This window comes from Anser cygnoides, chromosome 20 (genome assembly GCF_040182565.1).
Source record: "Anser cygnoides isolate HZ-2024a breed goose chromosome 20, Taihu_goose_T2T_genome, whole genome shotgun sequence".
NCBI classification, from domain to species: domain Eukaryota; kingdom Metazoa; phylum Chordata; class Aves; order Anseriformes; family Anatidae; genus Anser; species Anser cygnoides.
The window spans coordinates 3,421,108-3,431,415 of record NC_089892.1 but is presented as its reverse complement, the minus strand read 5'-3'; the positions used below and the strand labels follow the sequence as shown (position 1 = coordinate 3,431,415).

Here is a 10,308-nt window from a genome sequence, read left to right as displayed (position 1 = left end):
GTCACATGCTGTTTCCATGGGGAGCAACAAATTTAGTCAAATAAGAGTTAAAAAAAAACAGCGCCAGGTTACTACAAGGCATCAGACGACCAAAGCCAAACGGCGGCACTCTGGGCTTTGCGGTGTTTCACAGACCCAGCCACAGAAACCCCACCATCGGTGATGCTGCCTGGACCCTGCTGCTCACGCAGGTCCCAGCACCGTGCTCCGCTGTGAGCACTCTCCTCTCAGGCAGCTTTTCGAGGCTGCTGCTGTGGATGCTCGAGGGCACCGGGCACCACGCAACCTGAACAGGCAGCGCCTGCTACTGAGAATTTGTGGTCTGATCAGTGCTGGCTGGGTGCTTGTTTCTGCCAGCGTTTCTGGACCCTGCTCAGCTAGACTACCTGCAGGGTACACTTGCAATGCATCTAAATAATTCAGTCGGCAGTTTAAATATGCAAAACATGCAGCGCAATCTAATAAGTTTTTTTTTTTTTCTTTAAAAAAAAAGCATTTGGAACTGCTTTGTTCTGGCTGCTGAAGCGTGAGCGGGCAGGGAGGGGTTGCTGCTGCCTCTGCCCAGGGTCGGCCGCGTCTCGGGGCTGCTGACACAACCCCTGCAGTGCTGGGTGTGTGGTCCCTGCTCCGTAAGGCAGCTTGGCATGATAATGTTCATACACAGGCTGTCGTCATCTGGCAGCGTAACCATTTTCCTTATGAAATAACCCAGAGGGACAGCTCTGCTCGCTGACGTGCAGGCCCGTGTCTGCCTTCTAATCTGGCATCAGAAATCACTCCCCTTCCTTGAGCTGCAGACTAACACGAAATGTTTCATTTGCATCACTCCAGATAACCTGTTGCAGAGCATGGGGAGGAGGGAATTACAGCCGGGCTCCTTTATAGGCACATCCACGAAGCAACACGTGATGCCATCCCCTCCGTGCTGTCCTTGCTAATGCCGTTTGCCGCCTGCGCCACGTCCACGCTGAAATTCACATTTCACTTCCCTACCATCAGCCGGCGTTTGCGATTTCGGTGGGTCGCCTCACATGCACCCCAGTGACAGACTGCCAGGGACTTTCTTCCCCTGTCCACAAAAGCGAAAGCCATGAGGATAACGCAAGATCGCTCTAGGCCATCATATGCTCGGCTGGCAAGGCGGCGCTTCCCAGGCATATGCTGGCTGGCACAGCGCTGGAGCAAGGCTCGCTGAGCAGCCTCTGCGATGCGGGCCCGAGGGATTAATCTAATGCTGTGCCGAGATGCTAATACAATAAGGGTTCTTTGTGGCATTAGCGGGAATCATGAGACCGGCTCTGAGATGTCATTGCCTGGCAGTTGTAGGGAGTGCCGGCCTTGCTCTCTCCGACAGACAGAAAGCTTGTCTCCCGGGTCAGGCATTACAGCTGCTGAGGGGCGGCGAAAACGCAGCGAGCTGCCCCCTCGTTTTGGTGGCAGCTCACGTGGGAACAGCCCGTTACCTCTGGTGAGCCGAGGGAATGAGTTATTTGTGAAGGGATATCGCTTTTCCTCTGGTTTTCCAGGAGCTGGGAAGTCTGCTGTGCTGATGCCACCAGGACCGCAGCACCAGGGGTGTAAGCCCAACACGCTGCCAGGCCCGCATCCCACCCAGATGAAGTCATTATCATCCACGGGACCGGGATTTTACCATAAAAAGGGTTGCAAAACCTGCTGAAGCCAGAGAAAGGGTTTGTGCTGGTTCCAGCAGACTTCCTTTCATCTCCCTTGCCAGCTTCGCGCCCACAAAGCCGTTGGGCCTGATCCTGACTTCACCCCAGCGCCAGCGGGGGAACTCCCACCCGCCGAGCACGTGGCTCAAGGGTCCTCTGCGGGGAGGCAGGGAAACAGCCAGGGGATGGGGATGGGGCACCACGACGGGTCCCAAAGACCCCAGATGGCACCATGGGGGCACCCAAAGACAGCCCTAAGGGCACCATGAGGGAACCTAAAGACCCCATGTAGCGTCACGAGGGGACCCAAAGACCCTGCATAGGGTCATGAGAGGACCCAAAGACCCCACATAGAGTCAGGAGGGGACCCAAAGACCCCACATAGCATTATGAAGGGACTCAAAGACCCCATATATTGTCACGTGGGGACCCAAAGACCCCACATAGCATTATGAGGGGACTCAAAGACCCCATATATTGTCACGTGGGGACCCAAAGACCCCACATAGCATTATGAGGGGACTCAAAGACCCCACATATTGTCGAGGGGACCAAAAGACCCCACATATTGTCATGAGGGAACCCAAAGACCCCACATAGTCAGGAAGGCACCCAAAGGCCCCACATAGCGTTATGAGGGGCCTCAAAAGACCTCACATATTGTCATGCGGGGACCGAAAGACCCCATATATTGTCATGCGGGGACTCACAAGACGCCACATATGCTCATGCGAGGACCCAAAGACCCCACATACTGTCACAAGGGGACCCAAAGACCCTACAGATTGTCACAATGGGACTCAAAGCCCCCACGTATGTTCACGCAGGGACCCAAAGACCCCACCTAACACCACGGGGGCACCCCAAACCCCCCAACACCGTGCCGTGAAGCACCTCAGGGCCCCCCTCCCGGCTCCACCACAGCCTCCCCTTCTCCCCCCACAGCACCGGGACGGCCCCGGCCCCCTTCCCCGCTCCCTCCCCGCCTGGCTGAGGGCCGGGCCGGGCGGGGAGGCCGGGCAAGGCCGGGCCGGGGCCGGGCCGTGCGCACCGCCCACATAAGGCGGGGGCAACCCACGGCAGGCGGCTGGAGGCGGCCGGGGCTTAGCTCGGCTCGGCTCGGCTCGGCGGGCCCGGGGAGGGGGGGGAAGCAGCATGGAGCTGGGCTGGCTGCTGTGGGGCGCGGCGGTGCTGCTGCTGCTGCACGTCCTGATGGAGCTGAGCCCCGCCGTCAACTTCGCGCTGCGGATCGGCTTCTACTACCTGCTCTTCTTCGTCTGCTCGGCGTTCACGGTGCCCGTCTGCCTGCTGGTCAACGGCGGGCGAACCGTCAAGAACATGAGGCGAGTGCCGGGGCTAACGGGGAGCCCCCCTGGGGGGGGGGGGGGGGGAGCCCCGGGACACGCGTGGGTGGTGGGGAGCCGCGGTTGTGCTGCCCACGCCGCGGGGATGCTGCTGGAGATGGCTCGGAGCACAGACTGGGGGTGGCCTCCAGGCTTTAGGGTGGGTTGGGGGGGCTCGGAGACCCCCTGTCTGCCCCCTGCTCCGTGCTTGGGTTTGGGGACTCCGGCAGGATGATGCTGGGGCTCTCCTTTTGGCATGCCTCTGGTGAAGGCTGGGCGCCAGCAGTGCTTTCTCCTCCAAAAGCGATGGCTGTGCCGTTTAAAAACACCCCCGTGCGCTGCCTGGGGAGCAGCACGAAGAACTTGGCCACCAAGCAGCTGCCCAGGGCGTGCTGGCGGCCTTTGGGTCCTGCCACGGCCATCCTGGGGCGCTCGGTGCTTGGGGACGAGCCCGGGGTGCTCCTGGAGAGGAGCAGCCCCCGTGCGGGTGAAGGCACAGGAGTGTTTTAGGGGCAGGGTTAGCACTTGTGTCTCTGGTGGTTTCTGTCCGAAGTCCTCCCTCTACGTGAGGATTTGTGCTGCCGGTTGCTACCAGGCCCCGCTGTCAGCCCCGCTTCGTTTCTCTTTTTGCCCCGCAGGCTGAGTTCTGTGGGCAGGGAGTGGGGGGGAACTTTTCCTCGGGGGTGAAAGTGGAGCCCCGGTGCCTTGACGCATCCTCGTGGATCAAAGGTTGGGCAGCGTCCCAGCCGGTGGAGCTGGACTTTGGCTGCTTCGGGGTGCGATGCAGCTCCCAGTGCCCCGCGCGGGGCGGAGCGAGCGGTGTCGGGAGGAAGTGCGGCGCGGGACGCGCTGCCTCCTGCGCGCTGCCCTGCCCCGGGCCGTGCTCTGCGATGCGCCCCGATGGCCTGGCCGCGGGCGTTACAAACCACTCCGTGCCCCAGGGTCTCCTGCTCAGCTCAGTCTCGGGCATTGACTTCCTTGGCTTGCTGCGGAGAACCTTTCCAGCGCAAGGTCTCCTCCTCCCAGGAGTCAACAACCAACCCTGCGACCGGTAGAATTTGTGATGTCAGTTATGGAAACACCCTTTTCCTTTCCTTTTTTTTTTTTTTTCCCCCTTAAAACTTTTAAAATCTGTAAAACTAAAAAGGAACTTCGCTGGGAACAAGAACTCCTTGCTCTGAACGGTTCTCCTGTTGAAACTCGGAGCTGAATTTTGGCCAGAACCACCCTTTTCCTGTAACTTAAGCCCATCCTTTCCACACGCTGGCGCTGGCTGATGATCCTGGTCGCTTATCCTAGCTCCTGGGAGGTCTGCGGCTGAGGTGATCGAACGAGCTCCTTATTTCTGCGATCTCCCAGACTGTTTACACCGCCGCGAGGAAAGGGGTTGGAGGAGAGCACATGCTGGTGGTCAGACAGCGATAACGGCGTCGCTGCCTGGCGCAGAACACCCCGTCCTTGCTGTGCTCCTGGCTCCAGCGCCGAGTCGCCGTGACTTGGAAGAGGTCGCCCTCCGTGGCTGATAGAGATAGATCTGTTTATCTAGTGGCGAAACCTCTTGCGAGAGAGTTTCCAATCCGGTAAGCAGCCTGCATTAATCCTTCAGAATCAGAGGATCCTAAAAAAGCCTCTGTCACAGGCTGTGGAGCACGTGAAGCCGGGGTTGCTGGATTTCAGGCTCGAGCTGTTACAGATGTGCTGGGAAGGCACGTTCCCTCTCATTTATCCGCTAGCTCCTTGTGCCTGGCAACAAGTACATCAGATTTACAGCTGCCTGCAGCTGCGGCTGCACCAAGTCGGGGTCATCCACACCAGCAGGGAAGCTGCTCGCACGGCTGGAGAGGGGTGGGCTCTATCTGCATAGCCCCGTGGGTGACGTGGCCAGCCGAAGCAGGGCTGCCAATCGCCCAGTTCCTCTTCGCTCGCCCCGAGCTCTGCCCCTTTGCCTCTTTCGGCAGCTCAGGCCACATCTTGTGCAAGGAAGCGCTCGCTCCTTACTGGCAGGAGGAAGTTGGATGGTTTGCTCTTGAGTAATGTGTAACCAGCCTCTCCCGGCAGCTTCCGAACAGCGTGACTTGCAGAGCAGCGACCTCTCCTTTGGTTGGCAGTCAGAAGGGAGGAGAAGTGGGATTTAGGTCAGTCCGGTGGCGTGGCCTCCGCCGTGCCCTCACCGGTCTGTGTCACCTCGTCTCTCCTCACCTGCCCCTTGCCCCTGCTCGGGCCGTGCTCCCCTCACCCCTGCAGCCTCCCTGCCCTGGGTGAGGCTCTGACCTTTGCAGCAGGTTTGCATGCCGGGGACTGATAGCAGCTGTGTCACGCAGCAGAGTTACCCGCGGCCACTGGCCTGCCCCGAACTCTGGTGTTAAAGCCGGAGCCCCAGGGACCTCTACGGCGGGGCAGCCCACGGAAACACGGCCCTCGCTGCGGGAAGGAGCGAGCCAGGGAAGTTGCGTGGATGAGAGCTTGTGGCTGAAGAGCTGATGGTGGGGACGGGGAGGACTTCTGGGGGAACAGATGCCGGGAGCTGCTGCCAAGCTGGGACGAGATGCCTGCTGGCTGCTCACCTGCCCTCCCAGGTGGCAGAGATGCTTCCCGGGTGGGTGGCGGTGTGTACCCCTCCAGCAGGACCCCGTGGTGGGGGAGAAGCTGATGTTGTCCCTCTTTCCCCTCCTGCAGGGAGGGAAGCTCCATCCCCTGTCTGCAGGGGAAGGTACAGGGCGTCTGGGTGCCTGCTGGAGGCAGGTCAGCTCACGAGCCTGCTCTAGGGGAGGCAGAGCTGTGCTGGTGGCTGCTCCTGGGGGCTTTGCTCATGTGCGAGCTCCTCCGCCTCCCGTCCTGGCAAATGGCTGCTCCCCTGCCCAAAATAGCCCTCGTGTGCTGCCAGCTTCTGCCTGCGTCCTTTGGCCCACTTGGAGGGTCCCCAGCTCCCACCTGCCTGGGGTGGTGGCGATGGGTCCTGCTCCCAGGGGCTTGGCCACGGAGCCCGGGCTGTCCATGCTCAGCAAGGGCACGGCAGCCCACGGGATGCATTGGCAGGGCTGCGCCGAGCTGCTGGTGCCTCCTGCCAGCCCCTGACCATCAGGCACTAGGGAAGAAAGCCAGGAGCTTGGTGGACGGACCTGAAGGTCTTCTGAGGGACCGAACTGGCAGGAGGAAGCTCTTGGCTTGAAGATGGCTTTGCCAAGGGCGCTTCCCTGAGGCCAAGCTGCGTGGGGAGCATCCCGTTCACTGCTTGCCTCCTTTCGTTGTACCAGGATGTGCTTCTTGCCTTTGTTCTCCTCCTTTCTTGGATTCCCCTAGGGTAAAGACACCCCGCTACTGGTAGTCCTGCTAAGCAGCACCTGCCAGCACAGCAGTGAGAGCATTCCTCGGGTGAAAGGTGCAGGCTGTTGGCCATGTGCTGGGGAGTGGCAGTTCCTAGAAGAGCTGTCAGAGCAGGTTGTGGGGCTCTGCTGACTGCAGCAGGAAAGTGTCGGTAGCGTTGGAGCAGACCGTGGCACAGAGGGAAACGAGCAGCAATAAATGGGTGGGACTGGCAGCAGGAGGAGCGGTCCAGGCTCAAAGTTACAAGCGGCTTCCCCCAGGCTTCCAGTAAAATTTCCCCACTAAAGAGGACCGTGCTCAGCAACCAAAGCACCTTGGGCACATGGGACCAGTCATGCAGGACAGGCACCTCGGTGAACCAAGGGCAAATGAGACCGGAGGCGGGCTGTAACACAATTCTCATCTCCTTCCACCCACTCTGGTGCTGCACGGTGCAGCAGACCCTGTTACATTCCTGCCCTGCTGCTGTCTGACCGCTCTTCTCTTCTCTTCCCCAGGATCATCAAAACTGTAGTCAAGACCTTCAAGTATTTCTTTGGCCTGAGGTTTGAGGTGAAAGGACGGGAGAACTTTGAGGTGGAGGGCCCTGCCATCATCGTGTCCAACCACCAGAGCATCCTCGACATGATGGGTGAGGAGCTGGCCCGAGGGAGGGAGCGCTTCTCTTGTTCGCCACCTGGGAAACCCTGCTGGCATCTCCTGGCCACGCAGCCCCCCTGCCCTGGCACTGGTCTACGCTACCGAGGCAGCTGGTCCAGCTTTCTCTCTCCGTGCTGGATTCAGGAAGGGTCTCCCCTCGCCCTGAGCCATCACAATCCCCTCCCCGCCTCGGATCGTGTCTCTTGTCCCGTCCAAGTGCAGGCGCTTGGGAAGGGGGTGGCTGCTGGGTCTCACCCTCTGCCGTCACGTTAGGGCTGATGGAGGTCCTGCCCGACGACTGTGTCCAGGTGGCAAAGAAGGAGCTGATGTACGCCGGCACTGTGGGGCTCATCATCTACCTCGGGGGTGTCATCTTCATCAACAGGAAGAGCACCAGCAGTGCCAAGATGGTGATGGCGGAGGTGGCCAAGACTATGGCGACCGATAACGTGAGTGTGACCGTGGCGTGGGGGACGTGGCAGTCCTGCTGCTGCCTCAGCCAGCAGGAAGGGAGTGCTGCGAGTGGGTTGCTGGAGCGGATCCTTATCTCCCCGCGTGCAGGTGAAGGTGTGGGTGTACCCAGAGGGCACGAGGAACTGCACCGGGGACTTGCTGCCGTTCAAGAAGGGAGCGTTTCACATCGCTGTCCAGGCACAGGTAACAGCGCTTTGCCCCTGCGTGGGGACCCTGAAAGCTTTTGCAGTGGCATCGCAGACTGGTTGTACAGTGGCAGGGTCTGTTTGCTCTCAAGCGAGCTGTTCTGCTCTGTTAAACCACCATTAGGTGTCACAAGCACTGCCCAGCGAGAGCTGAGAGCCTCTCCCTTCCCCTGCAGGAGTGACACCACCCCTTGGAGTGGGTGGCCGTAGGCAGCGGAGAAGCTGCCTTGTCCCCTCTCCTGACCACTGTGGTCCTGGTGTCCCATCTGGAGGGCAGAGCATGGGGACAGGTGCACACCCCTGAGCAGACTGCTTTAGGGCCAGGTCCTCCGGCCCGGCTCGTGGGCAGCTCCTGGCAGAGAGGTTTCAGCGCAGAGCTCGCCCCTGGCAGGGAGCCCAGCGGGCCCTGCACCTCGAGAGCTCACCTGGAGGATCCCAAAGCTGTCAATTCCTTTCTCAATCCCCCAGGCTGCGATAGGATAGTGTTGATTCGGGTTTATTGACGCTCGTGCTTTAGAGCAACATCTGGGCTTGCTCTTCGTAGAAATAGCTGCTCCTTCCCAGGCAGCCATATGGCACCGCCCTGCGTTGTCTTACACGCCTTCCCTCCCCAAAATGACAAGACCTGTGAGCAGCCAGCAGGGGAACAAACCGTTCCTCGGCTCTGGGCTGCCGGCACTCCTAAAGGAGTGGTGGTGTCCAACCGGAGCCCCGGGGGGGTTGCTACAAGCCCAGGTGGAGCCTGCGTTGGGCCATCCCTGCTCCTGCCGGGGCTGGTGCAACCCCGGCGGGGTGGTGGGGCCGGTGGGAAAGGCTGCTGGCGGAAACGGCACCCACCTCCGTTTACACTCCCCGTGAGTCACCGACTGCGCTTTGTGTCTGCGTTACCAGCGCTAAAACGCCGTGGCTCTGTGCGTGCCCTCCCGGCTGTGTCTCTGCCTGTCGGAGGCTCCCCTGGGATCAAGGGGCCGCAGCTGATGATGCCCCCCCTGAGCAGCTGAAGGCACAGCGCCCGGCCTGCCCCACGCTCGTGCTTACCCAGCACGGAAGGCCTGTCAAAACAGGCACCTTATAGTGCTCGCAGGTCGGAAACTACCTGCATTTTGAAGCCTGCCCTGGGAGGAGCCAGGCTGAGCGCTGCCTGAGACTGAAGCGTAGCCTCCCCTGTGGGGCTGTGTGCCCCAAACGGCCCAGAGCCAGCCCTGCTGCGTGGCACTCGGGGCTTGTCTCTGCCCTGCCCTGGGCTGCTGCGGGAATGCTGCAGTGCGAGTAACTTTCCCCTCTTCCTCCCCAAGGTCCCGGTAATCCCCGTGGTGTATTCCTCCTTCACCACCTTCTATAACCCAAAGAAGAATCTATTCACATCAGGTACGAAAGAAACTTTACAGAGACGGGGGCGACGCCATCTGCATGTGGAGATCTGGTGGGAGGGAAGCGGTGCTGAGCTGGAGGAGCCCTGCTGGCAGATGTGTGGAGGCAGTTGAAACGCTTGGCATCAGAGCCTGGGCTGGGTTAACTCGGGAAAGAATGCAATTAAATATGCCAAGTTTTCATTAAGAACGGGGCACCACCTCGCCCTCTCATAGCTGGCACAGCCAGGGGCGTTGGGTGAGGGCTCAGGCTTTGGGGAAGAAGCAAGCACGGTCTGCCTCCTGGCCTTTCAGACCCCTCTGCAAGTTGTATTAATGCTCAGAAGGCTGTCAGTGAAAGTGCTGGGCAGAAAGTTGGCTTTCAACCAGCTCGGATCAGTAACTCTAATTCTGGGAGCTCTGCGTGCTCCGCGCCTGGCTCAGCAGAGCCAGCCAAAGGTAGGAGGCCGGGTAGGAGCAGATGGAGGGAGCGCCTGGCTCAGGCTGAGCCCTGCGTGCTCGCCCCAGCCTTGGCTGAAAACCCTGCAGAGCAGCCGCTCCCGCAGTCTTTCGGGAGAGTGTTGGGTCCCAATGTGGATTTACACCCTGATATGTGGCATGGGCTTGGCTGTTGCCGAGGGGCAGAGGGGCCTAACCCAAAGCATGACGCTGCCAGAACCTGCAGCCTCTTCTCCTGCCCTGCCCTGCAGATTGGGGCATGGGAAATGCTTTGCTGTTTGCTTTGTGCAGCTGCTCAGGACAGGGCCTAATTCCCAGGGCGATCTCTTCCCCTGAGGGCAGCACAGCCTGCGCTGGCAGGGGCGGATGGCTGAGGGTGGGTGCCTGGAGCCCTGGGGGGTGAGGGCTGGGCAGGGGGTGCGGGTGTCCCGGGAGGGCAGAGAGCAGCGCTCCCGTCGCGTGGGGGATTCTCACAGGCTCTTCTTGTCTTCCCAGGCAAAATCAAGGTCGAGGTTCTGCCTCCGATAGAGACCAAAGGCCTGACATCAGACGATGTCTCTGACCTTACTGACAGATGCTACCGCACCATGAGGGAGACCCTCTTCAGGCTGTCCGGCCGCCCAGGCGAGGTGAAGGACTCGTCCTAGATGCTCCTCCAGTGGCGGCACCATGCGGTGGTGGCTGAAGGGACCTGTCTGTTGCCAAATACCCAAGGAACTTCTCTTCCTCTGCAGTGACTTCTAACTCTGGGGACATCGTGGACTGGCACACGAGGCGTGTTGAGCCAGCGCTGAGGTTCCCCATTGAGTGGATTTCTCTTCTGGGTACATTATCTTGCAATGAAACGTCTCCTTTTTCTGTA

General features: G+C 60.2%; 1 protein-coding gene across 1 annotated transcript; it reads left to right on the top strand.

Annotated features, from left to right (window-relative positions):
* The first annotated feature begins 2,748 nt into the window (after window positions 1-2,748).
* Window positions 2,749-10,308, top strand: AGPAT2 (1-acylglycerol-3-phosphate O-acyltransferase 2). The gene is made up of 6 exons (XM_048052801.2): window positions 2,749-3,016; window positions 6,838-6,971; window positions 7,253-7,428; window positions 7,541-7,636; window positions 8,934-9,006; window positions 9,942-10,308. The coding sequence occupies exons 1-6, from the start codon at window positions 2,829-2,831 to the stop codon at window positions 10,091-10,093; spliced, it is 819 nt and encodes a 272-aa protein (XP_047908758.1). The 5' UTR covers window positions 2,749-2,828; the 3' UTR covers window positions 10,094-10,308.

Excerpts from the sequence above, each read along its gene's own strand:
- AGPAT2 (XM_048052801.2), top strand. The coding sequence starts at position 2,829 with ATGGAGCTGGGCTGGCTGCTGTGGGGCGCGGCGGTGCTGCTGCTGCTG. Across the intron at positions 3,017-6,837 it reads CGAACCGTCAAGAACATGAG|GATCATCAAAACTGTAGTCA; the intron begins GCGAGTGCCGGG and ends TCTCTTCCCCAG. Across the intron at positions 9,007-9,941 it reads GAAGAATCTATTCACATCAG|GCAAAATCAAGGTCGAGGTT; the intron begins GTACGAAAGAAA and ends TTGTCTTCCCAG.